At 39.8% G+C, this 27,679-nt stretch overlaps 1 protein-coding gene across 6 annotated transcripts in view; it reads right to left on the reverse strand.

Annotated features, from left to right (window-relative positions):
• Positions 1-27,679, reverse strand: part of LOC138751634 (adenylate cyclase type 2-like) — a 650,763-nt gene that overhangs the window by 196,280 nt on the left and 426,804 nt on the right. For all 6 annotated transcript variants that reach the window (XR_011350095.1, XM_069914176.1, XM_069914177.1 and 3 more), the window contains exon 5: positions 10,617-10,766. Coding sequence is in view for 5 of the 6 variants with exons in the window: in XM_069914176.1 (XP_069770277.1) it covers positions 10,617-10,766 (150 nt within the window). In the remaining variant the exon portion in view is untranslated. The remainder of the gene's footprint in view (positions 1-10,616; positions 10,767-27,679) is intronic.

The following is a 27,679-nucleotide window of genomic DNA, read 5'->3' on the forward strand; positions in this document are numbered from 1 at the left end:
ATAGGAGAAAGGAATCCTGATACACAACTAAATAAAATTCAGGAATGTCTGCAATCTTGTGCTGACTGTACTTATCCATGATTGTAGCATCCATTCAGCATTATGTACTGAGTTTGCTGGCTGCATTGGTGGCCTGCACAATTAACTGGCTAGCACTGGTGAAAGTTAGTCATAGAATAAATCTGGGAAGCACAGAATCAATGGTATTTAATGGAAAAAGTCCATCCCACATTTTGGAAAACTTCACTACTTGCTTTGGTGAATGAAATATATTCTATGTCCACTGGATGTCTTCCAGGCAAATGTTTAAAAGAAATAAGACCAGGAAGCTGTGAAGATCAAGACCAACAATCAAATCTGGAGAATTAGGTTGCAGTGCACAGAGCTTCACTGACCTTGGTTGATAACTGTTATATGTGGATTGTGGAGGATCATGTGGCTTCCCTGTCTGGAACATTGTGGATTGTGGAGGGTCACATGACCTCCCTGTTTGAAACTTATTCGGAAGTCGCATCATCTGCCAATCAAGGTTGGACTCCAGCCACCCATTGATGCACACCTTCCCAATGGCTCATTTAAATTATTCAATGTCATCACTGGCCAGATGACAAGCTCAAAACAGTATAAAACATAGATGCACACCACATTTCTCTCACTCTGCCTCTTAGTCTAAGCCCTGGATATCCCTCCGTAGCAGGTCACTAACTGTGGATATCGCTGGAGGAGGCACAGGTAAGGTATACATTACACTGGGTTGAAATGTAGTACTGCAATCAGTGCTTGTAGAGAGCCACACCCCCGTGGGTACAAGGAATAGGGAATCAAGAGTCCCCTGTCTGTGAAGTGGCCACCGGTATCAGAATCCTTGTGTCTAATGTGCATGCTTGCACCGTTATAATTTTTGACTCATTACATGTAGAATATAGGCAACCACTGTTATCAGAGTCCAACCTGGGTGTGATGTGAATGTCTGTATAGTTACTTGGTAGCAGAGTAATTATCATTTGTTGTCTTCCCCCATATGTCTTCCTTGTTCAATAAAGTTACCTTTGATTGTAATAATTGTGTCCAAACTCATCTCTCTGTGAACCCACCAAACCTGATACTATTCCAATCACAACAATTGGCACTGTGAGCAGGGTTCAAAGAGTTTCGGCTGGACATGTGGAGTACTAACCATGCGGGTGATTGTGTTAATAAGTGTGTACATGGATGTCCTGTTGGGTGCATGCGTTATTGTATACCAACTCACCAACAGGGGCAGCAGGAGGCAACCCTCAGCTAGTAAAGGAACCCTGGGGGTGAAACATAAAATCCCTGGGTGGACCGCTGACTGCCAGGGATTCAGCCAACAGACTGGACCCCACAGATAAAAGATAGGGTATCACGTGGCATCCCTCCTTGAGAAATCAGGATTTTCAGAGACCAAGGGGAGTCACGGAGGGGCCCTTTGGTTTATGGTGCCTTTCCTGAGTCACCAACAAGAAATTGGAAGAGAATTAGGCCAACAGGGTGCACAGAAAGATAGGCAGATAAAGTCCCTGCAGCATCACTGGAGACAGCGCAGACTGCCCAATTGAGACCGAACAACCTAGAAATGAAAGTCATGGAGGCAGCTTCCAAGTTGATTGAAATGCAGCAACTGCAAGCAGCTTGCTGGTCATGCTGGCCGCTTGACCCAGGAGAAGTTTGACCCATTGTCCAGTGGTGGGGGAAGGGAATGACACATAGTTGGGGGATGGGTATGTGTGGATGGATGTTGATGACTAAGAAAACTGAGTCCTATGACATACATCTCCACCACCCCCGCATGCCCGAGCCTTTGCAAACCCGACCAGTGACCACGTGGTCCCAGACCTGCCAAGTGGGCAGCCCACCTACCCTCCAAAATGGGGAGATAGCTGAATATGGGGGTCCTTGGGTGGGCATGTATGTGGTCACTGTGAGATCATGGAGACCCGTGATTACTCCGCTAAGGAGCTAACTGGGCTGGGACTGATACCACCTAGCCATGTCACAGCTACGGCTGTGGGACAATGGGGCCCCAATTTTTGCACCCTGGACCACCTTTCTGAACAACAAATGAGTGGCAACGCTTTGTGGGTGCCACCAAGAGTTGATGGTGGCTCCACCCTATGCAAATGGGTGGTGACTGCAGTCCAGGTCAGGTTCCCTACCCTCCTAGAATGGGGCATACACAGCCAGCTGCAGTGGCACATCTTTGGCATGGAGACAGGGGTTGTTATGGAGTGGGAACTGATTATAGGATCTATGGAGGGGCATCTGCGAGGACCAGTTCCCAGAGAGCATGAAGGTGGCTGGTGCCTTGGTGAGTTATTTAGTCACTACTGTGTGCCCTGACTATAGAGAGGTGGTGTTGCTCCTCATGGGACTGACGACTGGGAAAACCATCTGGGAAGCCATTACCCTCCTGAAGGGATCAGAGCACGTGGGGTGGGGACCACCCGCTCAAGTTTGTAGGGCTGAGGTGGTTTGGTGACATTAGCCTGCCAGTACCTCACAGAGTCAGGTCTGCACTCTGGAGAAAGCATTGCAGGGGGAAGCCCTGTGTGGTGGAGCTTCCCGTATTCTGCCTGCTCTGACCTGGACCAGCCCCCCCTCTGGTCCTACCCCACTGGAGGTGGCTCCTGCTCTTGTGAGCTTTCACAAACACCCCCCCTCCCCACAGGAGAAGACTATTTCTCAAGCTGTTCCTCTACTAAATGCTCAACACCACAGTCTGTTGCAATCTCATCAGTGAATTTCATAGTCTTCCAGCCATCACCATCAGCTCATTTTAGCTGCAGGAGCTGTCATCATAAACTATGCAGAAAACATTTAGCAGACGGCAAGAGCTGTTGCCATGGACACATTCTCACAGGAAATTCCATCTTTTGCAGTGCTCACATCCTTTTAATTACAGCCTTTGTTATGGTCCTTTTTAAATTGAACTCTGAGCTGTGGTATTTACTCTTCACTAATATCTCTCAGCATGCTCAGGAAATTGTAGTTTCTGCTTTTAATCACAATGTTGAAATCATCCACTAGCAGGAAACATTGTATATATTTTGTAACAACTCAGTAATGACAGCGTGCCTCCAGACCTCCCCAACAATAGAAACTAATTCCTTATGTGGTGAGTGCTTCAGGAGCTTTTATTTAAAAGCTACTAATTTGGCCAAATTTCAGTCCTGACTGCTCCTGGCTATCATTACAGGGAACCAGCACGGCCATATGTGGCACCTGTTTAAAGGGAACAGCAGCAGGAATGGAATCCTGATGTCAGACGACAGCCCAGAAAAAACAGAGCGCTTCCATAAGAATATGGATACCCTCTGAATGCTTGCCTTGCCACGGGATAGCACTGCAACAGGCATCTGAGCTCTGTGCCGAGGGAATGTCCAAAGGTGAAACCAATACAAGGGATGCACTAGTCAAAGATGGCTTTGGCACCTTATGGATGACCTTGCACTGCCTGCTCACAGACGTTGGTGGTAAAGGTGCACTCGTATGCCATCTGAGCAAGAGAAACCAGGCATGCGAGTCAGTGAACAGAGAATTTTCTTTCTCTTCCCTCCCCTATCACACTGGGGAGCAGTTTGCACAACACCCTGCTCCATCAGAAACACAACGACCCTGTTTGGTCAGAGGGGAGCTGGTGAGGTATGGTTATTGAGTATGATAACATGCCTTTATATGGAAATCACTTGTGTATATATCAATCCACTTGATTTGCAATGTTTTAAATAACAATTTTACAGTTACAACATGTTACTTAGATTTTACAATTTAGAAATCAGTTATTCAATGTGTTTGTAGTGATTGGCAAGCGATGCGACTTCTAAGGTGTGAAATGTTATATCTGGATTGCAGAGGAACATGTGGCCTCCCTGACGGGAAAAATGTGGATTGCAGAGGGTCATGTGACCTCCCTGTCTGAAACTTATTTGAAAATCGCATTTCCTGCCAATCAAGGTTGGATTCTGGCTACCCATTAGTGCGCACCTTACTGCTGGCTCATTTAAATGACTCAGTGTTATCACTGGCCAGTCGCCCAGTCCAGAACAGTATAAAACATGGATGCATACCACATTTCTTTCTCTCTGCTTTTTGATCAAAGTCCCGGACATCCCTCCATGCCAGGTCACTATTGTGAACATCACTGGAGGAGTTGTGGGTAAATTGAGCTGCAGTACTTCAATAGATTAGTGCTTGCAGAGAACCGCACCCCTTTGGCACAGGGAATCAGGAGTGTGTTTGAAAGTCCTTGTCTGTGAAGTGTGTACATCTGTAGGAGAGTGTGGTAGGTTAAGCAGACACTGGTATCAGAGTCCCCTATACCCGATAGTGCCTGCTCGCACCATTATTGTTTTTGTCTCATACCATGTAGAACAGTGGTTCCCAATCTTTTTCTTTCCACTCACACTAATTTAAGTAATCCCTATTGCATCGGTGCTCTGTGATTTGTAAGGGACAGCTCAAGATGGTATGTAAGTGGGAAGGGAAGGTTGAGAATCACTGCTCTAGACCAAATTGTTACTGAAATATTTTGATTTAGAAAAATTGCCATTGGCCCATTTCCTTTGGATTTATGAAACCGTGCACATAACGCTTCAATTAGGGACGAATAAAACAGTGGTCTTCAAACTTTTTCTCTCCATCCAACATACCACCTTAAGCAATCCCTTACTAATCACAGAGCACTTATGGCATCAGGAACACTTAAAGTGGTATGTGAGTGGAAAGAAAAAAAGTGTAGAAGACAGGCAGCCACTGGAGTTCAACCTTAATCTGATGTGAATGTCTATATAGTTATTTAGTAGTAGAGGAATTAAGTATCATTGGACATTTTCCCTTGTTTGTCTCTCATGTGTTCAATAAAGTTACCTTTGATTGTAACACTTGTGGGCAGACTCATCTTTCTGTGAACCCACCAAACTTGATACTTCCCAAACACAACAGTAGCGAGACAGCATTCTTCACAATTTCTGGAGTTCTATGTTCTCTTCTTCTGGGTGGAATAAAAATTGAGACTGATGTATTGTCGTAAAGATGCATTCTGAACATCCCTTCAATATATCAGTATCAATTTTCATCCAGATATATACTGAACATATGGATGATAATGATGAACATAAGGGAGAATAACAATACATTAAAATTATATTGAATGTGTTTGAACAGATGTGAATATAAAGCAATTAGAATTCCCAGTTACTGCCAGCAGCCTTTTCACCTCTCTTCCTCCAATGAATATGTAGTTCCATTTTCATAGAATAGAATGTCCCAGGTTGCTACACAATCCTAACCAGAAAACAATCAAGTCACCAAATATTTAGTTTGCATGCTTCTATTTCATATTTCCCATGTGTTCTGCAGCAATTCTGAAATCCATCAAACATTGGATTGGCAATGTGATTTCAACCTGTGGAATTATAGTTTAGCTGTGTCCATTGTCATCCTTCGCCATCGGTCAGGAAACAGGAAAATAATTTCCGAAATGTTGCATCTGAGTCAAAGTGACTCTGACAAATACCCTGGAGAAAATTTTGGAGAAATTAACTTACAACCCACGGGGGCATTAAAATTCAGCCTCTTTCACTTTTGGACCAGATAGGAAATGGACATCCCCTTCTTTTCTGCTCAGTCCCTCCATTTCTTCACTTACTTCACCATTGTTTATTGCGTTTCCCTTATTCTCTGGCCAATGCATGATCAATGCTCACTTTTAGCAAATTGAAAGGCAACATTTTTTAACATCTGGGCACAAAACAAAATTCAACTAATAGACATGTGTGAGATGTCCTGCTCCATAAAAATATGTTCATTTGATATGAATTGGATGAATTGATGATGACAGCTTTAAATTTATCACAATTTATTGTGGCAACATGAATTACTCAGATAAACAGAATTCCTCCGTATGAATGAAAGGAAGATAAGTGAACTGATCAAAAATTGAAACCATGATATTGCTTCTGCCAAAATTTATATTTTGGCAGCAATAAAATTTATGAAGCATTGCTATCTGTAGTTAAATACAGGCACTGCACATCCTTCAATCAGCCTGAATCCTTCTTCAATCTCTTAATGTTCAAACTTGGATTAGACATGAAGGTAACTTCTTCAATTGAGTATGGAAAATTGTTTCATTAAACTCAACACAAATGGCACTCTGAGAATGAATGCATTCATGTCTAAATTCTCCTATCTTGGGTTGGAACACTCACTTTCTGTCTGGGCCTTGATGGTTGCTGTTCTGGCACTGTGTGCTTGAGGGTGGCACAGTTAGCTTAGCGGTTAATGCAATGCTGTTACAGCGCCAGCAATCGTGGCCGGGTTTGAATCCAATGCTATCTGTAAGGAGTTTGTGCATTCTCCCAGTGTCTGTGCGGGTTTTCCCTGGGGGCTCCGGTTTCCTCCCACCCTTCAAAACATACCTGGGGTTGTAGGTTGAATGGGTGTAGTTGGGCAGCATGAGCTCATGGGCTGAAAGGACCTGTTATCATGCTGTATGTCTAAATTAAATTAAATAAATTTTGTAGAACTCAAAGACACTTCAAAATTAGTCACTCATTTCTCATCCAGATTTTTCTGAAATGCTATGAATGTATCTGCATTGGGGGTAAAATTCTTACCATCTACTCTTTCTTTGGATTCATCAGGTCCACCTTTCCTCCTCCATAAAAAACAGCCTTTGCAGTCCCTTCTCATTAAGGAATCAATGGGAAAAGCCCTGCTGCACAGTTTGGAACACTTCACTATACTGGAGACTTGACAGAGAGGATTACGTTTAATTTTTAAAAAATTTAGACATACACGACAGTAATAGACCCCCTTCCAGCCCACAAGCCAACAATGTCTAAATACCCCAATTAACCTATGTTTTGAAAGGAAACTGAAGCACCCAGAGGAAACCCATGCAGACATGGGGAGAACATACAAACTCCTTACAGACGGTGCAGATTTGAACCTGGGTCACTGGTGCTGTAATAGTGTTGTGCTAACCGCTATGCTAACCGTTTCGTTGGGAGCAGCAAAATGTCATCCACTAGATGATAGCAAAATATTCAAACACATGGCAAATGGTCAAGTAGTTCCTAAAGTATTAGCCCATTATGGCCACAATGCCAATGAAGTTTAATGGCCTCACTTAAAGGATTGGCTGATTTCCCTCATTTTCTTATCTGAGTACATATTCTCCCTCGGCCACCAGCATACTACCACACCCACTAGGATATTCCTTGCACCATTCTCACTGCACTAGCTGCCAATTATTTCCTCATTTCAATTTCCTTCACCTATTCTCTGATACCCTAATATCATTCTGCTTTGAAAAGCATATCATTACTACAAGAAATGAGCTTTGGTTAATTTACAATGTCACCACTTAAAGAATGGGAAATAAATGTTAGGGCCAAGTATTGAGTCAAGAGTAGAAGGGCAAGATGGAAAGCCTTTCAGGGGTTTAAAGCATATTATTCTGGATCATCCTTACATCTGCTTCTGCTTTGAGAAACAAGTCATCTGTCTCTATTGACTCAAACCACTAAATGCAATTATGCTCCTTTCATAAAGGGAGAATTCGTTGGATCGTTACTTCAGAAATGTTTGACAATGCTCTTTCCATATAACAAGTGTAGCATATGATTTCACAACATTTCCACACATAGGACAAATATGGATTGAAGTTAAATTACATGCAACATGCTGCATTCTTAGCCCCTGTTCTACTCACTATACACCTGTGACTGTGTGGATCAGGACGATAGCAACACCATCTACAAATTCTCTGGCAAAACCACAGTTGTATAAAAAGGTGTGAAAAGTAAGCATACAGAAGAGAGATTGAAAACTTGGCCAAATAATGCACCAACAACAACCTTGCACCCAATGTCTCCAAAACCAAGGAGCTGATTGTTAACTTCAGGAAAGGAAAACCAGAGGTGTACGATCCAGTGATTATTGGTGGAGAGGTGTGTGTAAATTTAATTTCTTGGGAGTCACGATCACGGAGGATCTTTCCCGGACCTTACACACAAATGGTATCATGAAGAAAGCATGTCAGCGCTTCTACTTCCTCAGGAGTTTGGAGGTTTGGCATGACATCAGAAATCCTGGCAAATTTCTTCAGATGTCTGGTGGAGAGAGAGCTGACTGGCTGCATCACAGTCAGGTATGGCAAGACCTTGAGGAGAAAACCCTGCAAAGGGTAGTGGACAAAGTCCAGGACATCACAAGCAAAACTCTCCCAACATTGAGAGCACATACAGAGAACACTGCCATCGGAGAGCAGCAGCAATCGTGAAGGATCTACACCACCCAGCACGTGTTCTTTTCTTGTTGCTACCATCAGGAAAGAGGTATGGTGCTGACTTGCACCACTAGGTTAGGAACAGCTGCTACCCCTCCACTAACAGACTCCTCAGCAACAAACTCAATCAGGATTTATTTAAGGATTCTTACTTTTGCACTTTATTGATTATTTTTCTATCTCTATATTGCAGTTTGTTTACATGTCTTTATTTGTTTACACATGTTCGCTGAGTGCTTTTTTTTTTGGACTTCCAGTAAGTGGTACCTCTGCCTCGCCCAAAGGAAAAATAATCTCAGGGTTGCATGTGATGTCATTATGCACTCTGACAATAAATCTGAAATTGCAGATTTTTTTCGACTGGAGAGTAGGCAATGATAAGACAATGGTCTTGGATTTGCGAATCATCCTACAGGGATTTTGTATTATTTACAGAGGTAACAGCTTAATTTAATATTTCACTCAACTTGCACTATGGTAGAAATTTGATATTGCCCCCAATAATACAGGGTAATGTGGAACACATTAATGGTTTCTTTTAGTCCACTGCTTTTGAAATGTATTCCACTGATGTTTGATAGAAGTGAATTTCATAATTGGAAATACAATGTACATCCAATATTATTTTGCATTCTTTATGCATACCTAGTGCAAGCAGTTAAGGGCAAACTATAAGATTTCAAATAATATGACACTTCCTCTGTCTTACAATTTCATATCCACCAAAGTTTTGTGATTATGTCTTAAGTGGGACTGATCGTGTAACCTTGCATTTCAGTTCAAGATGATATAGACTGATATGTAGAATTTTTTAAAAATGAGTTGATTTACACAGATTTGTGGTCTCTTCATGTGGCAGCAAACAGCTGCACTAAATTTTTGTGGCTGTGCAATTCTCAACTTATTCCTGGTATCACCATGGCCCTTTCCACAAAAGAGTCTGGAAAAACAACCAACTGAAAAACCTCACAAAGATAAGCGTATACAGAGCCGTTGTCATACCCACACTCCTGTTCGGCTCCGAATCATGGGTCCTCTACCGGCACCACCTACGGCTCCTAGAACGCTTCCACCAGCGTTGTCTCCGCTCCATCCTCAACATCCATTGGAGCGCTCACACCCCTAACGTCGAGGTACTTGAGATGGCAGAGGTCGACAGCATCGAGTCCACGCTGCTGAAGATCCAGCTGCGCTGGATGGGTCACGTCTCCAGAATGGAGGACCATCGCCTTCCCAAGATCGTATTATATGGCGAGCTCTCCACTGGCCACCGTGACAGAGGTGCACCAAAGAAGAGGTACAAGGACTGCCTAAAGAAATCTCTTGGTGCCTGCCACATTGACCACCGCCAGTGGGCTGATAACGCCTCAAACCGTGCATCTTGGCGCCTCACAGTTTGGCGGGCAGCAGCCTCCTTTGAAGAAGACCGCAGAGCCCACCTCACTGACAAAAGGCAAAGGAGGAAAAACCCAACACCCAACCCCAACCAACCAATTTTCCCTTGCAACCGCTGCAATCGTGTCTGCCTGTCCCGCATCGGACTGGTCAGCCACAAACGAGCCTGCAGCTGACGTGGACTTTTTACCCCCTCCATAAATCTTCGTCCGCGAAGCCAAGCCAAAGAAGAAGAAGAAAGAAGAAGATAAGATTTCAAATAATATGACACTTCCTCTGTCTTACAATTTCATATCCACCAAAGTTTTGTGATTATGTCTTAAGTGGGACTGATCGTGTAACCTTGCATTTCAGTTCAAGATGATATAGACTGATATGTAGAATTTTTTAAAAATGAGTTGATTTACACAGATTTGTGGTCTCTTCATGTGGCAGCAAACAGCTGCACTAAATTTTTGTGGCTGTGCAATTCTCAACTTATTCCTGGTATCACCATGGCCCTTTCACAAGGTGCACAAAGCAGCCCACAGTTTGGCTGATGAATGCACACTTATCGATGGCCTACGCACTGTTGCCACATGCCTCTGATCAACTGAAAGATTTGGAAACAGATTACCATATTTATTTTAAAATTATTTTGAAAAATAAACATAAAAATGCATGTGACTGCTGTTATTTAATTAATTTTGAAATGAAGAAAAATGAATGGAGAACCTCTCTCTTTCTCAAGGAACATCAGTAAAGCCATTCAAATGGATAAGGTTGTGCTAGATCTGCCAACTGTGGCTGGTTTAGGGTCAAGAAACCAAATACAAATTATATAGTGGATATAACAAAAAATATATATTATATCCACACCAATGTCTAATTTCTAGGTATGTTGCAAATATTGAGTGCTAATAGTTACCTGTTGTCGCTTTTCAAATTCCAGCTTGATACGTGACTTAATGCAATTGCACGTATCCTGATATGTTTGCTGCAGAGCGAGTTCCATCAGATGCTTGTGATAGGCTCCTGCCAGATTTCCACAGATAAAAATAATGACATTGGCCAAGATCTGGATAAAACAAAAACACATTAGTAAAATTTACTTTCAGCTGTGCTCATGGTATTAACATCTCAAGAATACAATAGTAAAGCAGTAAAGCTTCGCCTCCCAGCTTACGGTCATGCTTGACAGCTGGATTAATTAAGGAGCAGAATTCTGATTCATGGCTTTTCTGCTCTTTTCCAGTCAACTGGGAGTTTTTGCATGTGGAAATACAATGGTAGGTGAGTTGAGATTTTCCTTTACATTCCCACCAGATATATTGCTGACTGTACCCTATGAAAGATCTCTGCCAGTGAGTCACTGAAAGGCCAATCTACGTCAGGCAGTAAACACATTTATGATGCAAATTGGTGTCCCAAATGAGCACAGCAACAAAAACTATTTGTGGGGATTCATTGTACATGCTCTAGATAAAGTTGGGAAAGATGGGGGAGGGGTTCTGATGTTGCACTGAGTGTAATAGAAAGAGATGATCTAAATTAAGGAAACCAGGATGTAAAAGTGGTTTGAGTGGAATTTTTTTTTTTAAAATAGTCACATATGAGAATGACAGGACAAAGTATAAAAAAAATATAAAGGTAAAAATAATGGGAGCTTGTCAAAAAGGTTTAGTGATATTAACATGCAATTTTATTCCACCTATGAAATCAAAGACAAAAGCTAGAAAGATAATATAGACATAGAAGCACACAAGCTGCATATGCTACAATCTTGAATGAATATAGAGAACCTGGAGGGACTCAATGGGACAGGCAGAAACTATAGATAGAGATGGTCAGTTAATATTTTGGATTGACCAGTGACAAAAATGCAGCAGAAACTTAGGCCTCATGCAAATCTATGGAAAGTAAAATGCAGTCAACATTTTGGGCCTGAGTCTATTGACAGCAATATGGAAAACCAGGCAGATAACTTTGTAAAAAAAAGGGGAGGGGTGGGGGAGGGGAGTACGAGGGAGGAAGGGGAAGGACCACAGGATGATGTGTACCACTATACTTGTGTAATAGTTGGGTTTTGGGGTTGAATTTTTCAGGTTAAATTTGGTGAGGGTTGACCTTTACATGGATACAGTACTACTTTTGACCTCAGTAAGTACCTGCATTGTTCAAGGTGTCGGGAGCTTGGATGGCTGGGTCCAGGTGGTAAATCCACATTTGGTGCATCAGGAGCTCAGAGTAGCAGGCGGCTGAGCCAAGGATCTGCAGTCGGGAAGTCAGGAGCTCCAGTGAGTGGGTGGCCAAGGCGAGGATCTGTGTTCGGGACATTGGGAGCTCGGGTGAGTTGGCAGCCAGGGTGAGGATCCATGGATTGGGCATTGAGATCTCCAGTGGGCACACAGCTAGGGGGCAAGGATCCAGGGTTGAGGCATTGGGAGCTCAGATGGGCAAGCAGCCAAATCCATATGTGTGGGGGTGGGGGGGGGGTTGACTTTTGCATGCAATCTATATTTTGGTCCAATAAAAGGGGGTCAACTTTTACACGGGAATCGACTGTTACACGGTGGATACAGTTGGGAAGGTAGAAAAGAAAGAAACTGAGAAGTAATGGAGGAAAGGACAGAGAAAAGAAGGATACCTTCATTTTGGATTGGCATTCTTTATAGGTGTATAACGTGGAAGTGTGTACAGTATTAGTAGAAAAATAAAAGTATGTTACCAAAATGATGCAAGATTGCAGAGCTCTAAGTAGCAAAGCAAATTGTGTCTTGAAGCGTGATTTGCAAAAGGTGATATGCCTGTGAAGCAAGTCATTCAGAATGCTAATATAGTAATAGGTTACTGTTTATTGTGAAACAAATTGATTACAAAACTAGAGAGGAATACTTCAGTGAAACAGGTCATCGATGAGACTATATCTGGTGGAGTAATGGCTACAATATTAGTCTCCTTATCTCAGGAATATTGTCAATGCATTGGAAGTAGTTCAGAGAAGTTTTACTAGACCAACTCTATTAATGGATAGATTGCCTTAGTGGACAGGTTTGAGAGACTAGGTTTGTATGGAAGAATAAGACAGGATTGGATTGAAACTCAAAAGATCCTGAGGGTTCACAATAGGATGAATACAGAGAAAATCTACAGGAGATTTTAGAACTTGGAATTACTGTTTAGGGAGGAGGATTTAATAATTTCTAACAGAGATAAGGAAAAACAAATTCCTCTTCAATTCTTGTGGGTTTTGGAACTCTTTTTCTCAAAGAAAACAGAAGCAGAATCTTGGAATATTTTATGGCAGAGAAAAATAGATAGAAGATAAGCAAGTTTACTTTGGGGAGATATGAAGGCAGAAATGATGTCAGTCGTGACTTTAATGAGTGGCATAGCATGCTTGAGGTAACACGTGGCCTGCTGCTAAGTTATATTTTGAAAAGAGTGGAAGGAAGAGGAATACACTTCTGGCTCCATATGAACAATTTAGGAACCACCACAACAGTCCCTTCAACCTATCCTTCAGAGTCTTTTTTCTAATTTGCAGATTGGCCAGGTTGGCTGAAATTTCAAAAGCTTAGATAATAGTTGGGACCAGTGTCTTCATCTGCACTTCATTAGCTGTACATTAATGAGACCCTGTGTGTGTGTTTAAAACATAATAGACAACCAGATAGAATTTCCTGCCCAAAATAAAGAGAAACTTTGAATAGAATTATGTAGGACCTCTTTCTTATGAGACAGTCCCACAGGATTAAGGATGGCTTGCATCCTCTCAAGTTTTTTCAGTCCTGAAGTGGTTTTTAGGCCAAGATGGCTCTTCCAGAAATGAAACAAGAAGTGATTGATGGGGCTTGCCAGTTTGCATAGCTTCTGTGTGCTCCTGATGCATAAATCGGAGATCCTCAATACTATCCACAAATATTCCTTCTCCAATTTGAGAGCTCATGAAGCCTTGCTTTCTCTCTCTCTCTCTTCCCACAGCACCAGTCAGAATAAAGTGTCTGTTTCAAGTGTGTACTTGTGCAGCGGAAACAAACCATTTATACAAAGCAGCTCAGATATGCATTTTAACCCAGCGGCTTATCTATCTTTATCCAAAATTATCAGTACAACTCTTTGTTTGCCCTAGTGTGCTACTTAGTCCTCCCTCCATGATACTTCTATCCAATTTGTCTCAAACAGTATTTAGAGGTGAAATTTAACTTCTTTTGTCTTATATTGATCGTCTCAAGATTTTCTCTTTCCTACAAGTGGAAAAACTGTTTCTACGTCAATCAGGATCTATCATAATTTTAAATACGTCTGTTATGATACTGCCCAGCATTCTCTTTTGGAATCTGATAGGTGTAACCTCATATTACTTAGGGATCCTCCTTATATGCTTTCCCCAAATCCCATTCAGGACCTGCTTATCCTTCAAAATGAACAGAACTATTTTCACTGAGGTGCAAGAAATGATTAAAACAAATTTCAGGTAAACTCTGTTTTTCATATCATCTGGAATAAAAACTTTCAATTTAGTCATAGTTATAACAGGGTCTTGATTTCAACTTGTTCACATCAACCAAATTGGCATTCTGGTCTAGTTCCATTTATCTGCATTGGGTCCCTTCCTACCTTGATATTTGTCCAAATGTCCTTTAAACATTATAAGTGTACCCGCATCATGGCTTCCTCTGGCGGCTTAGTCCTGATTGTAAATGTGTCCTGAGATCCCTCTTAAATCTTTTCTCTCTCACCTTAAATCTATGCCCTCCTGGACTAGAATTATTTGTCCTGAAAAATAAAGACTGAGCTTTCACAATCCATGTCTTTTATTATTTTATAAACCTCCATAATATCTTCCTTTAGCCTCTTTCCCTGTAGGGAATAATGACACAGCCTATCCAACCTCTTCCTATGATTCAAGTTACCCAGACCCAGAAAATCACTGTGAAATCTCCTTTCAACCTCTTTTAGCTTTTTAATATCCTATAGCTGAGCACCCAGCACTTCATACATTACTCCAAGTATGGTCTCTCCATCGCCTCGTACAAATTCATCATGAGGTCGCAACTTTTATACTCAATACTCTGCCCAGTCTTCTTCACCACGATGTCCAGCTGAGTCACCAATTTCATGGAACCATGTGTATTATGAGGTCTCTCTGTGCTACGACACACCCCGAGGCAATCCCATTTACTGTTTCAGTCCTATACTGGTTTGCCTTACCAGGTAAATTAATTTATGTGTCCATCTTCATGTGTAACATCACCATTGAGGTTTGTATTTGCATTGTTAATTCCTTTATCTCTCTGACTCATTTAGAATCTTATTTAGGGCTTCTTGTTTTTCTCATCAAATTAATTTTGACAATTACCATATTTTCAATCATATAATGTGCACATGCATATCATACATAGAAAATCGTAAAGTGAGCAAAATATTTTTGTACAGTGCGCACACGCATATACTGCGCAGTATTCAGCATTTTGACTCAAGAGCAATTTGCATTTACATGGGACAGGAGACAAAGCACATCCCATAGTCCCACTGTCTGCCACAGTTAACCTCCTGTGATTTACACCCATTCAACTTCCGCCAGGGTGTCAATCCTCCTGCAACACATTAACCAGTTTTGAAGAGGAATGGATTAAATAGATCGAAGACAGGCTTTAGAGTTGAGCAGGATTTTAATTCTGTCATTATTTAAAGAGCTTTTTTTTTAAAAACTCATCTTGTTAAAAATATTGCACAATTGAGAAATTTATGGTTTGATTTGATGAAATGAGGATGATTAAACTGATGCCAAAGGGCAGAATCATTTTAATGCTGTTTCAGATCAGAGACACTTGATATATTTAATCTCGCCCCTCAGGGATAGGTCTGGGCAATTAACATAAGCCCCTTTCACACTGGCATCTTGTCCTAGTAATTAAAAGCCAATATACAGGTTAAGGCTCCAGTGTGAAAGCAGGCATCATATCACACTGGGGATGCAGTACTTAGGTAGGTAGTATCATCCCCAGGTTGTCAGATGCCTACATGCCAGTTAGTCCAGTATGAAAGGGACATGGAGTGCAGGAACGTGAAGGAAACAAAAATTAAAAAGATGTAAACTATATATTCAATTTACTAAATCCTGATCTAATATGTATTTAAACAAAATTATACCTAATTATTATAACATAATTAAACATCATGTTCAGCACAGCATAGTTTAAAACAATTTATAAAGGACCATGGGAATGTGATAGTGGCAATAAAACACATAACCGCACAATTTATAAAGACCGTGGGAAAGTCAGGGATGAAATACATGCATCGAACAATGGTGGACCTGCCCTCCCAGCATTCCATGCAGCAGAGAAAAGACTGTATGCACGAGCACTTATGGAAGAGTTTCTCTCTATATTAACACCACAAAAGAGGCTGAAGGGCTCACACTGTGCTATACATAATGCTTGATTATATTATAATTAGGCATGATTAATTTTCTTTAATTACAAGATCATAATTAGTGGATGCATCACTCAGACATCACTGATGGAGGATAGATGCCCCTCTCCCCAGGAATGACTGTGGTGAGTGTGAAAGGATGCAGAGAACCAATTAAAAATGGTCCAGTGTGAACGGCAAAAACACCTTCTTTAATCAGTTCATTGAACGGCCAATTTACAGGTTAACAAGTGTGAAAAGAGCTATTGATAAGGTGCAGTCCCCTAACCAGAATATCCTGTTTCTTGGAATACCATGGCAATTAGGCCAAAGATATATTCCCAAGATCAAAATTTTGAATTTTGCAATTTTGTATGTAGCCAATTCCCACGCCCACTATAAATAGTGCCTGTATTTTCATTGCCGCTATTATATTCCCAAGCTTGCTAATAAATTGTGCACATTGTTTCAACATGCAAAAATATTCTTATATAGCATGCACACACATATAACATGTGGGGGATACCTAGTTTGTAAAAAAAACTCATATAATGCACACATAAAAATACGGTACTCTATATGCTAATCTGAAATTCTATCAATGTCTCCTAAATATAACTGCTGCCAACAAATTTAGAAACTCTGTTTTAGTCCATAATCAAAATATATAGTTAATAGTCCCAAGACTCATCTTTGTGACCCCCATTTTCTACCTTTTGCTTCTTTAAAATTGCTCTTTACCCTTATTGTCAAATTTCTGTTTTGCAACCAGATGAATATACATCCTGCTGCTTAATCCCTGATGCTATATCCTCCGAGCCAATCATAATCTTTGTGGATCTCTTCCATAGCCTTTTGTAAATCTCATTAAATTTAATCTACTGCACTCCCTTTATCTACTTAGAAGTGATCAAATAAAACTCCTGCATAATCATTTTAAATGTTTTATTTTTTTTGACAGTAGAGTTACCATTGTTTTACGCACCCATTTTATTAAATTAATTGGTTCAAAGTTCATGGACATATCTCATCTCAAATATGGGTTTAACTTTAGCTATCTACCTGACCTCTGCCATTATGGGTTTTCAAAAAAAAATTAATTATATACACGAGGAGCTGCTGGTATCACTTTCTTTTCTTTTCAAGAGCATATTCACGAGCAATCCTATCCTTGGAAATTTGATTGGTTTATTTAATGCTTTTCATTGCTGTTTTTTATGGTAGTGACATCACTTTTCATCTTTTGATATTGTGTTCAACAGATAGACCTCTCTGTTAGCTATTGAAGCAAATAAATTATTTGATATTTCCATGTCACCATTAGTGCCATGATTTTATCTTGAACATGGACATACTCTGATCTCAACTTTCCTCTCATTATTTATGAGCCAGTAAAATAATTCAATATTTTGTTTAATAGTCCTTGGATAACTTAATTACAAAATGTCTCTAAGTTCCAAATTGATTTTTGTCTTCTCAAATTTCTTATCTTCTTTTTGCAGGATATGAATATGGGCATATGTTTCTTTCTTTATTTATTGTGCCTTAGAGCCTTCAGTTTGCTTATGGTGGGATGTATTTTCTCTAAACTCAAGTAAACGCTGTTTAAATGTTTCTATTGTTCTATGATCGATGTACTGCCAGACCATCAAGGAAAAATACAGAATCAGAATTTATTGTCATGAACAAGTCTTGAAATTTGATGTATTGCAGCAGCGTCCTATGGCAAACATTCATATCATAACCATCTTACAACATTATATAAAAAATAATTAAAATAACAGTGCACAAAAAGTAAGGCAGCATCTATGGTTCACTGATTATTCAGGAATTTGATGGCAGCGGGGAAAAAGCTGTCCTTGTGCCATTGAGTGCTTATCTTTAAACTCTTGTACCTTTTTCCCGATGGTAGCAGAGTGAAAAAGGCCTGGGTGGTTGGGGCCTTTGAGGACAGAGGCTGCTTTTTTAAGTCACCGCCTCATGTAAGTGTTTTTGAGGAAGTGAAGTCTGGTGCCTGTGATGTCGCTGGCCAAGTTAACAACCCTCTGGAGTTTAGTCTTGTCCTGAGAGTTGGTGCCTCCATACCAGCAGTGATGCAACCAGTTAGAATGTTCACTATGGCACTCCTGTAGAAGTTTTCGAATTGTTGGTGATGTATTGAATCTCCAGTTTTAAATTCAATATACAGTTTTACAGTTTTAATGCAGCAGTTTTAAGGGCAAGTTCAAGTTTACTTGGCTTTCGGTTGTAGCAATACAACTGGACAAAACAGCATTCTTCGGACAACGGTACAGAACAATACAAAACACGAACAAAAATAATACTTATACACACTACATAGGTACATATATTAAAATAAATATTCTTACTAAATAGTAGTCTCAGATTTGTTTAAGCAATCATTCAGCTGTCTCAGTGCCTGTGGGATAAAGTTGTTCCTCAGCCTGGTGGTTCAGACTCTGATACTTTTGTATCCTTTTTCCCTGACAGGTGCAGCTGGAAGATGCTGCATATGGGATGGTCGGGGTCAACCATGATTTTTTGAGCCCCCTTTAAAAAATAATCCCAGCAAATCCCATCGATGGGAGGAAGGGAAGCCCCAGTGATCCTCACCGCTTTTAAGGTTACATGGATTGACCTCCTATCCAATGCTCAATAGCAACCATACCACACTGTGATGCAGCCAGCCACGATGCTCTTGATAGCCCTCCTGTAGAAGGTTGACAGAATGGTGACTGCTAGCCTTGCCTTCTTCAATCTTCTAAGGAAGTGCAGTCACTGTGCTCATTCCTGACAAGAGAGATGTTTTGTGTCCAGGATAGGTCAGTTCTTAAGTGGACTCTGAGGAACTTTGGGCTCTCTGCTCTCTCCACTACTGAGCTATTAATGTGTAGTGAAGTCCTCAATCATCTCCTCTGTCTTGTCCAAGTTATTATTCTTGCATCTTTTCACGAGATTTTCCACCTCTTCTCTGTCTTCCGGCTCATTGTTGTTATTGATGAGGTCATCTACCATTGTGTCATCTGCAAATGTGATGACTCTGTTGGACCTGAATCTGGCATTGGAGTCATGGGTTAGTAGCATGAATAAGAGTGGATTGTTGTTTAGATGCTTGCCGGCATTTTCTCATACTTTGATGAAGGGCTCAAGCCCAAAACGTCAGCTCTGTATCTTTGCCTTTGCTACATAAAGGACCCTGTTTAACTTGCTGAACTTCTCCAGCATTTTGTGCTTTCACAGATCAGCAATTCACCTTTCTCTATGATTATAAAGCAGCAAGCTCACAATTTCCCCTCAACCAACTATCCAGATTGCTCCTTCAATTTCTGATACAAGCTGTCTTAAGGCATCCAGTGTAAGCTTATGTGGAGATTCAATGTCAAAAGAAGCAGACTTCCAAAAGTCTGGTTGGATCTATAGACAGGAGAGTGTGATGAAGCCTGGGTCATAGTTATCAAAAAGGAAACAGGATCAAAGGTGTTCATTTGACAGATATATTATACAGTTTACATAAATTCACATTTATGTAATCTAGCAGGATACCTGGCATTGCCCAGGAAATGAAACACTTAGTTGTTGACTGTATAGTTGAAACGAAAAACACAAAAAACTTCTTGGTGATTCTGCATAAATATCTTTTTTTTTCCCCCAAACACATTTATATTCTTTGTAACAGAGATACATGGTTCAAACAAAGTTGACTTCTGGCAAAACATAGACAAACAATTCTCAGCTAAGGGCTTCACAATAAATGTTCATAGTTTTTCTACCTGGAACATTTACATAAAGACTGCTCAGGGTTCCATCCATGGGAACATCCAACATAGAGCTGCCCATGGGAATAGCAGAGCTCTTCCAATTGCAGCCCAACTATCTTCAACGTCTGTCCATGGGATTTGTGGATGGACATGGCAAAGCTCAGGCATAAGGGAAATTGAAGTCTCTTGAACTTAAACAGCATATCAGTGGGAATTATGGGAATTCTCAGAATGAGTACATCTTCTCCCTTTCCACATCCAGAAAGTATGACTGCCTTAATAACATGGGGCATGTTGCTGTTCTGTTTCCCACTGCGTGCCCCTTGCCTGTCTGGAACCATTAACAGTGAGGTGAGACTGATATTTCTCTGTTGTCAGGTGAGACTAATGTTCCTCTGTTGTCTCTTGCTTTTTCCTTTGTCTCACTCTATGGCTTATGAAGAGCCTCGGCAATATTGCTTTGCTTTTTTGGGCCATATTGAATTGGGTTTGGCCCCTTATTTTTATTGTGAATGTACATTGATGCACAGCACTGTAGCTAATTGGTACAAGTTTAGTTTTTTTACAAAAACTTCTTAATTTCATTTTTCTTTAAAGGTTAAATTCAATAAGGTCATGATCTTCAGCATCAAATGTTACCACAATAGCAGTAAATAGTAATGAAAGTCAGTGGAAGCTGTTTAAAAAGATCACGTTTGAATTTAACCTTTTAAGGTTAAATGAAATTCAATGTGGTCATGACATTCAACATCAAACGCTACCCCTACTGAACTCCCTTGGACATATTGATTTGCATGGAGAACAGACACACATGCACAACTATGTGTTAGATTTAAATTTTCATTGCAATTAAGAACACTCCCAGCACTTGCAATAGTAAAATAGTTAGGGGCACATGAAATGAATCAGCACTTAGTGATAACATCCCAGCAATGTTTCACCTTTGAAAATTGTTCAGTTCATGTATTTCAAGTTAACATACTCAATGTAAACCTTAATTGCTGAAAGACATCAAGAGATTTTTTTAAAAATGTCGCCATGGCTCTGAGATCGGGGTTCTTTTTCCTCTGTTTATGCTCCACTTGTATTACCAATCTCCATGATCTGCTGCACATTGTCCATATTAGTATTCATTTTATCTCTGCCACATGGATTATTTGATTCTTCCTGCTGACGACTGCAGCAAATTTTTTTCTGCAGGCATTGTTTTCATTGATATGTAAATGAATTGCTCTTCATGGTGTTTAATTAGCATCTGATAGTGCAACCGTGTCTGCCTGTCCCGCATCGGACTTGTCAGCCACAAACGAGCCTGCAGCTGACGTGGACTTTTTACCCCCTCCATAAATCTTCGTCCGCGAAGCCAAGCCAAAGAATAGTGAGCTTTTACTAGTGGGTCCTTTTTCTATTTTTTAAAACCATGGTTATGCATTTTGGTTCACTTAAATATTCCATCCAAGAAAAAACAAGATATTCAGAATCTGTAATCTGTCATTCAAAGTCCTGATTGTGGCTTTTCATAAAATGATGCATATGATCAAGGATTCAACAAGAGAAATATACTTACATGTCCTTTCAAAGTCAGATTAGAACATTCTACAAATATCACAACCAGAACTGTTATTCATTCTGCACAAAATGATGAAGTGTGAAATGGCAAGGTATAACCATGCAAGCACCTTGTGAATGTTTTTGCATACATGAAAGACTTTAAGTCTCTGAACCAAGAGAGTATAGGAGATTTAATCTTCTAATTCTCAAGTTGATAATGTTCTGAGCTCTCACTACACCGAGGAAGCTTCATTTATGGCAGGTAATATCATAATATTGATTTCATGCCATCTTCTATTTATGAAAAATAAATAATAGCTTTTCTTAGACGGGAACAAAAAAAAGGTTAAGCACAAACTTCACAATAAATATATAATAAAAACAGAAAACTCTAGAAACACTCAGCAAGTCAGGCAGCACCTATGAAAAGGGAAATAATTCTCTTCAGGTTCCGGACCAATCATCGTGGTTCTTGGATCTGAAAGGTTAATTGTTTCTCTTTTCAAAGATTCTGTCTGCTGTTCTGAAGATTTTCAGCATTTTTTGTTTTTATTTTAGATTTCAGGTTTTTTTTATTTTCACAGAAGACAGTCATCTTAATTACAGCTAGGATATGTAATCTGAATTTAGTTCTTATCTTGTTTTTAAATAGCTTTGGGATTGACTGTCATTTACTAGCACCACCATTTCCACCATTAGAATGTAATTTGAAAAGTATTTAACCAGTAATTCGACAATCATATACATCCATTGCTGTTTACTCTCGCGGAAGATAAAAGGAAACACCCAATAAATGGATCCAATATTTTCTTACACAATTTCAACAGCTTACAGACAATATCCTGTTAAACTTGTGGAGAGGATTAAAAGCTGCAGTCACACTATTCCCTCAGTCTTCCACCTTAGGAAACACAGGTGCTGAAAGTTCATCCAGTCACACTCTTACTGCTCTTTTTACTTGCTAATTTCTGTTTTGTTATTACACAAAAACCTAAGAGAAACTGTTTTGAATGCAAAATTATTTCACTGACGCCTTCAGAAATCTAAGCAGTTTTCCTTCTGTGTCGTTAGTAACTAAATAGATGTTCCATTACTTTAGTGGACCCATAAGATTTCACCCCATTCTCCACATGTTTATATGTTTTCAACATAACACTGACCTCCTGACGTGCACCTCTTTTTTTTATTTTTATTTATTTATTTTTTTCACACCATAAATCACCTTAGCCATGATATACACTTTTTCTTTTTCACACATATACAGTGACTTTTTCTCCCCCCCCACCGCTCCCTCCTCCCAGGCCACCCCCCCACCCCCCACTCTCATCCATTTTAGGTATACAATCTAGGTTGCATTAAACCAGTCAGACAATGTTGTCATTCAACAAAAATACACCAGAAATTCTACTGAGTCCATTCTTTTCTTTCCTTCTCATTCCATCAACTTAGGTAATGTTTGTCCCCGGTATGTTTTCGCTATTGTATTTAACGTAAGGCTCCCATATTTGTTCGAATATTTCAATATTACTTCTTAAACTATATGTTATTTTTTCTAATGGAATACATTTATTCATTTCTATATACCATTGTTGTATTTTCAAATTATCTTCCAATCTCCAGGTTGACATAATACATTTTTTTGCTACGGCTAGGGCTACTCGCTAGAAGTGTCCTGTACTGACAACTGGCGCCACCTCCAGGTTCCTCCCACAGGAGCCTGTATATAACCCTGGTTTCCCACCAAGACTCTGAAGCCTGTTCATGAACCCTGAAAGCATTAATTCTCCCTCTAGTCGTGTGTGAGCTTTTATCTACGCTACAATTTTATTAGCTTAACAAACAAGGATGGAGATGTTGCTCAAGCCTAGTATGCTGTTGATAGACCCCCAGTCCCCCGACGTGGCTGAGGAGTTCAGATATTGGCTAGACTGCTTCCAGGCCTATCTGAAAACGACCAGGGATATCTTCCACACAGACGAGCTCCAGAGATCGGCGGTCATCTCAAGGGAAGGAACGAAGGGAGATGCAGTCATCCAAGACTGCCCGACGTATGAGGCTGCCATCAAGGCGCTGAAGGCCCACTACTTGAAGGCTCCAAATGAGGTCCTAGCGAGGCACTGGCTCGCCTTACTCCGCCAAGGGCCCAGAAAGTTGATCAGTGACTATCTGCTGGATCTGTGGATGCTGGCTAAGAAGTGCAGGTATGAGGCCCCTTCAGGCCACATCCCGGAAGATGAACAGATCTAGGACACTCTAGTCGCAGGGGTCTGCTTGAGTCGGGAAGGAAGGACCTCGCTAGCCATGTTAATCTCGGGTGAGCATCTTCAAGGGTTGGCTGCTCCCGCTACAGCAGCCCCCGCACTAATGGCTGCCGCTTCTCCAGCCTGGGAGTGCTTTTCCTGCAGTGAGGGACAGCACCCTCGTGCCTGCTGCCCGGCTAAAGACTCAGCGTGCTCCAGCTGTGGGAAGAAGGGACTTTGGACCAGGGTCTGCTGTGCCAAGGGAGGTCCGGGGAAGTCCATGGCCTGTAGCACTCCCGGATCCAATTCCAGCCACAAGTTGTCTGTGCCAGACTCGCCCGAGATCGCCTACTCTCAATCAGGCAGGCTGGTTGCCTTTTTCTCGCAGACACTTCAAGGCCACAAGCTTCGGAACCTGTCTGTGGCAAAGGAGGCTCAAGCCATTGCAGAAGCCATATGGCACTGGAGGCACGACCTGGCTGGTTGAAGATTTACACTCCTCACGGTGCAGCACTCTGACGCATTCATGTTCAGTAACGCCACGAGGGGCAAAATCAGGAATGACAAAATTGCTAGGCAGAGGATCAAACTCTTCATCTACAGTTTTGACATCGCCTACCAGGCAGGAGTCCTTAACAACCCTCTAGATGCCTTGTTTAGGGGATGCTTTGCCTCCGCACATACTGGTCAACTGTGGACCATACACAATGAGCTCTGCCATCCAGGGGTCATGTCCCGCAACTTGCCCTACTCAATAGAAGATGTCAGGGAAATGACCAGGTTATGCCAGGTCTGTGCTGAGTGCAAGCCTCACTTATTTCGTCCCGCAAAAGCTCACCTGATTAAATCATCCAGGCCCTTTAAGGGACCTCTCTTCCATGAACCGGAATACCTACTTTCTTTTTATTTAAACTTTATTTAAAAGATTTTTGAAAAGCATACAATGAAATAACAAAAAAAATCAATTTTTATATATATGTATATAAAAAAAACAAGAACCCCTCCCCACCCTCCCACCCCTTCAGCCAGCTCCCTTAAGGGGAGCCAAATATAAAAAACAGGATATATACAATATTTCAAAGTATTTCCAAATTCATATATTCCAATTAAGAAGGCCACATTTTAACAAAAAATGACTAATTATCATGCAAATTACATGTAATTTTTTCCATAGTAATACAAACTCTCAATTAATTATGCCAATGTGCTATATTAATCTCCATGTTATCTTTTCAAGTACTCGCTACATAATTTGGTGCTACAGATAACACTAAACATACAAATGCAATCTGAAATTTATCCAACCCCCCATCCCCTTCAAAGAGCAAAAAAAAAAAAAATCGATGGGTCTAATAGTAATTTAATTTTAAATAATTTTTCCAAGACCAACCCAATTCCTTCTCAAAATGGTTGTACTTTAACACAAGACCAAATGCCATGTAAAAAAAGTTCCAGTACATAAACCACATCTAAAACATGGGTCCGAATTACTAAACCCATATTTTTTTCAGTTTCTCTGCAGTCAAATATAACTGATGTAAAAATTATAATTAACCATTCCATATCTTACAATCGTCAGTTTAGTTACACTTTCATGACACATAACTTCCCAATTCGCTTGAGGGATAATATAAGTTAAATCACTTTCCCATTTAATCCTAGATTTCTCCCATTCTGGTTTATCCATACTTTCCTGTAACAATTGATACATATCTGAAATATAACCTTTCTTTGGTATAGAGAAAATCAAAGATTCAAATTTTCTCAACATAGGTAAATTCATCTCTTTACCATAATTATCTTTTATCAAAGCTCTGAGTTCATAATACACAAATAAAGAATTTACAGATATATTAAATTTCTCCCTCAATTGATTAAAAGAAAGAAACTGTCCTTCTTCAAAACAGTCCTGAACTATCTTTATATCCTTAGAATTCCATCTCTTTAAATGATTATTGAACAGTGAAAAAGGAATAAGCTGATTATGATATAATGGGGTTTGAATTGATAATTTACCTTTCGATCCTTAAACCAAATTTCTTTCAACCCATATCTTTAACAAATGTTTTAATGCCGGCATATTACATTCCATCAATCTACTAACAAATTTCAACTGAGCTGCCTCATAATAATTTTGAAAATGAGGTAACTGAAGTCCATGTCATATTTCCATGCAAGTTTGTGCAAAGCTACTCATGCTAATTTTCCCTTCCATAAAAATTCCTGCACCGCTCTATTTAAATCCTGAAAAAAAAACCCTTTGAAAGTAAACATGGTATCAACTGAAATAGATATTGGATTTGAGGAAAAATATTCATTTTAATACAATTTACTTGACCAATTAACATTAAAGGAAGATCTTTCCAATTAATCAAATCCATTTTAATCCTTTTTAATAAAGGAACATAATTGAATTTATATAAAGATTGATAATCTGCATTTACTAATACTCCTAGATATTTAATTCTATCTGACCATTTTAATTTTATAATATTTTTATATTCTGAATAATCTCCTTCCCCGACTGGCAATATTTCACTTTTATCCCAGTTTACCTGATATCCAGATAACTCTCCAAATTTCAACAAAAAACCTTGCAAATATTTCAAAGACTGCTCCGGATCTGTCAAATACTCCAACACATCATCCTCAAATAAATTAATCTTATATTCATCATCCGCAATTCTCATCCCTTTAATCATATCATTCTCTCATATTGTCTGAGCTAACAGTTCAATAGCCAATGCAAACAAGGCTGGTGATAATGGACAATCTTGCCGGGTCGATCGTGTAATTTAAATGGTAAAGAAGTTTGACCATTTTTCACCATCCTAGCAATTAGATTTGTATATAAAGTCTTAACCCAACCAATAAAATAAGAGCTAAAATTAAACTTCTCTAACACCTTAAATAAAAAATTCCATTCAACCCTATCAAAAGCTTTTTCCGCATCCGCATCCAGTGGTTGGGTTGCTGTGTAGATGCATTGACCAATGTTATCAATCTAAGAATGTTTTCAGACGCATTTCTATTCTTAATAAAACCTGTTTGATCTATATGTATCAACTGAGGTAAGTATTTAACAAGTCTATTAGCTAACACTTTTGCTATAATTTTATAATCCACATTTAATAAAGAAATAGGCCTATACAAAGATACTTTCAGGAGATCTTCTTTGGAATTACAGTAGCACTCGAACAAGATTCCAGTAACAACTGATCCTCAGTTATTTGCTGCAATACATCTCCAAATACAGAAGATAAATCTTCATAAAATACTTTATAAAATTCAGCTGAAAATCCATCACCCCTGGCGACTTTCCATTTGGCATCTCCGGTATAGCTTCTTTAATCTCAAAATCTGTAAATGGAACTTTCAATTTCTTAACCTCCTCCTCCCCTAAAACAGGTAATTTTAATTTAGATTAAAAAAAGATTCAATAGATCCAACATCCTGCTTTCCCTCAGAAGTAAATAGTTTTTGATAAAATGAATAAAACTGGTCATTAATTTTCTGAGGTTTATAGGTAACTATTGAATTCTTTTTAATAGCATTAATAGTTTGTGATGTCCGTTCTGTTTTTAATTGCCAAGCTAATACTTTATGAGCTCTCTCAACCAGTTCATAATAACATTGCTTAGATTGGTGAATTAAATGTTCATACTGATAAGTTTGTAATGTATTAAAACATAATTTCAACTTCATTAAAGTAGCTTTTTTATCCTTTCTGAAATTTCTTTTCCAACTCAGTAATTTGTTTCTCCAATGTTAAACTTTCCACCACATATTGTTTTTTTTTAACTTTTGTAGTGTAACTAATAATTTGCCTATGCAAATATACTTTCAAAGCGTCCCACAGTACAAAATTACTACTTACTGAATTAATATTCTCGGAACACCTACTTTCTCTCGATCATCGATGAGTACTCCCGCTTCTCGTTCACCATCCCGTGCCCAGACACATCCACCTCATCCATTATGAAGGCCCTCAACTCTATTTTCACTCTGATCACGTATCCTGG

Source organism: Narcine bancroftii, chromosome 1 (assembly GCF_036971445.1).
Source record: "Narcine bancroftii isolate sNarBan1 chromosome 1, sNarBan1.hap1, whole genome shotgun sequence".
NCBI lineage: Eukaryota > Metazoa > Chordata > Chondrichthyes > Torpediniformes > Narcinidae > Narcine > Narcine bancroftii.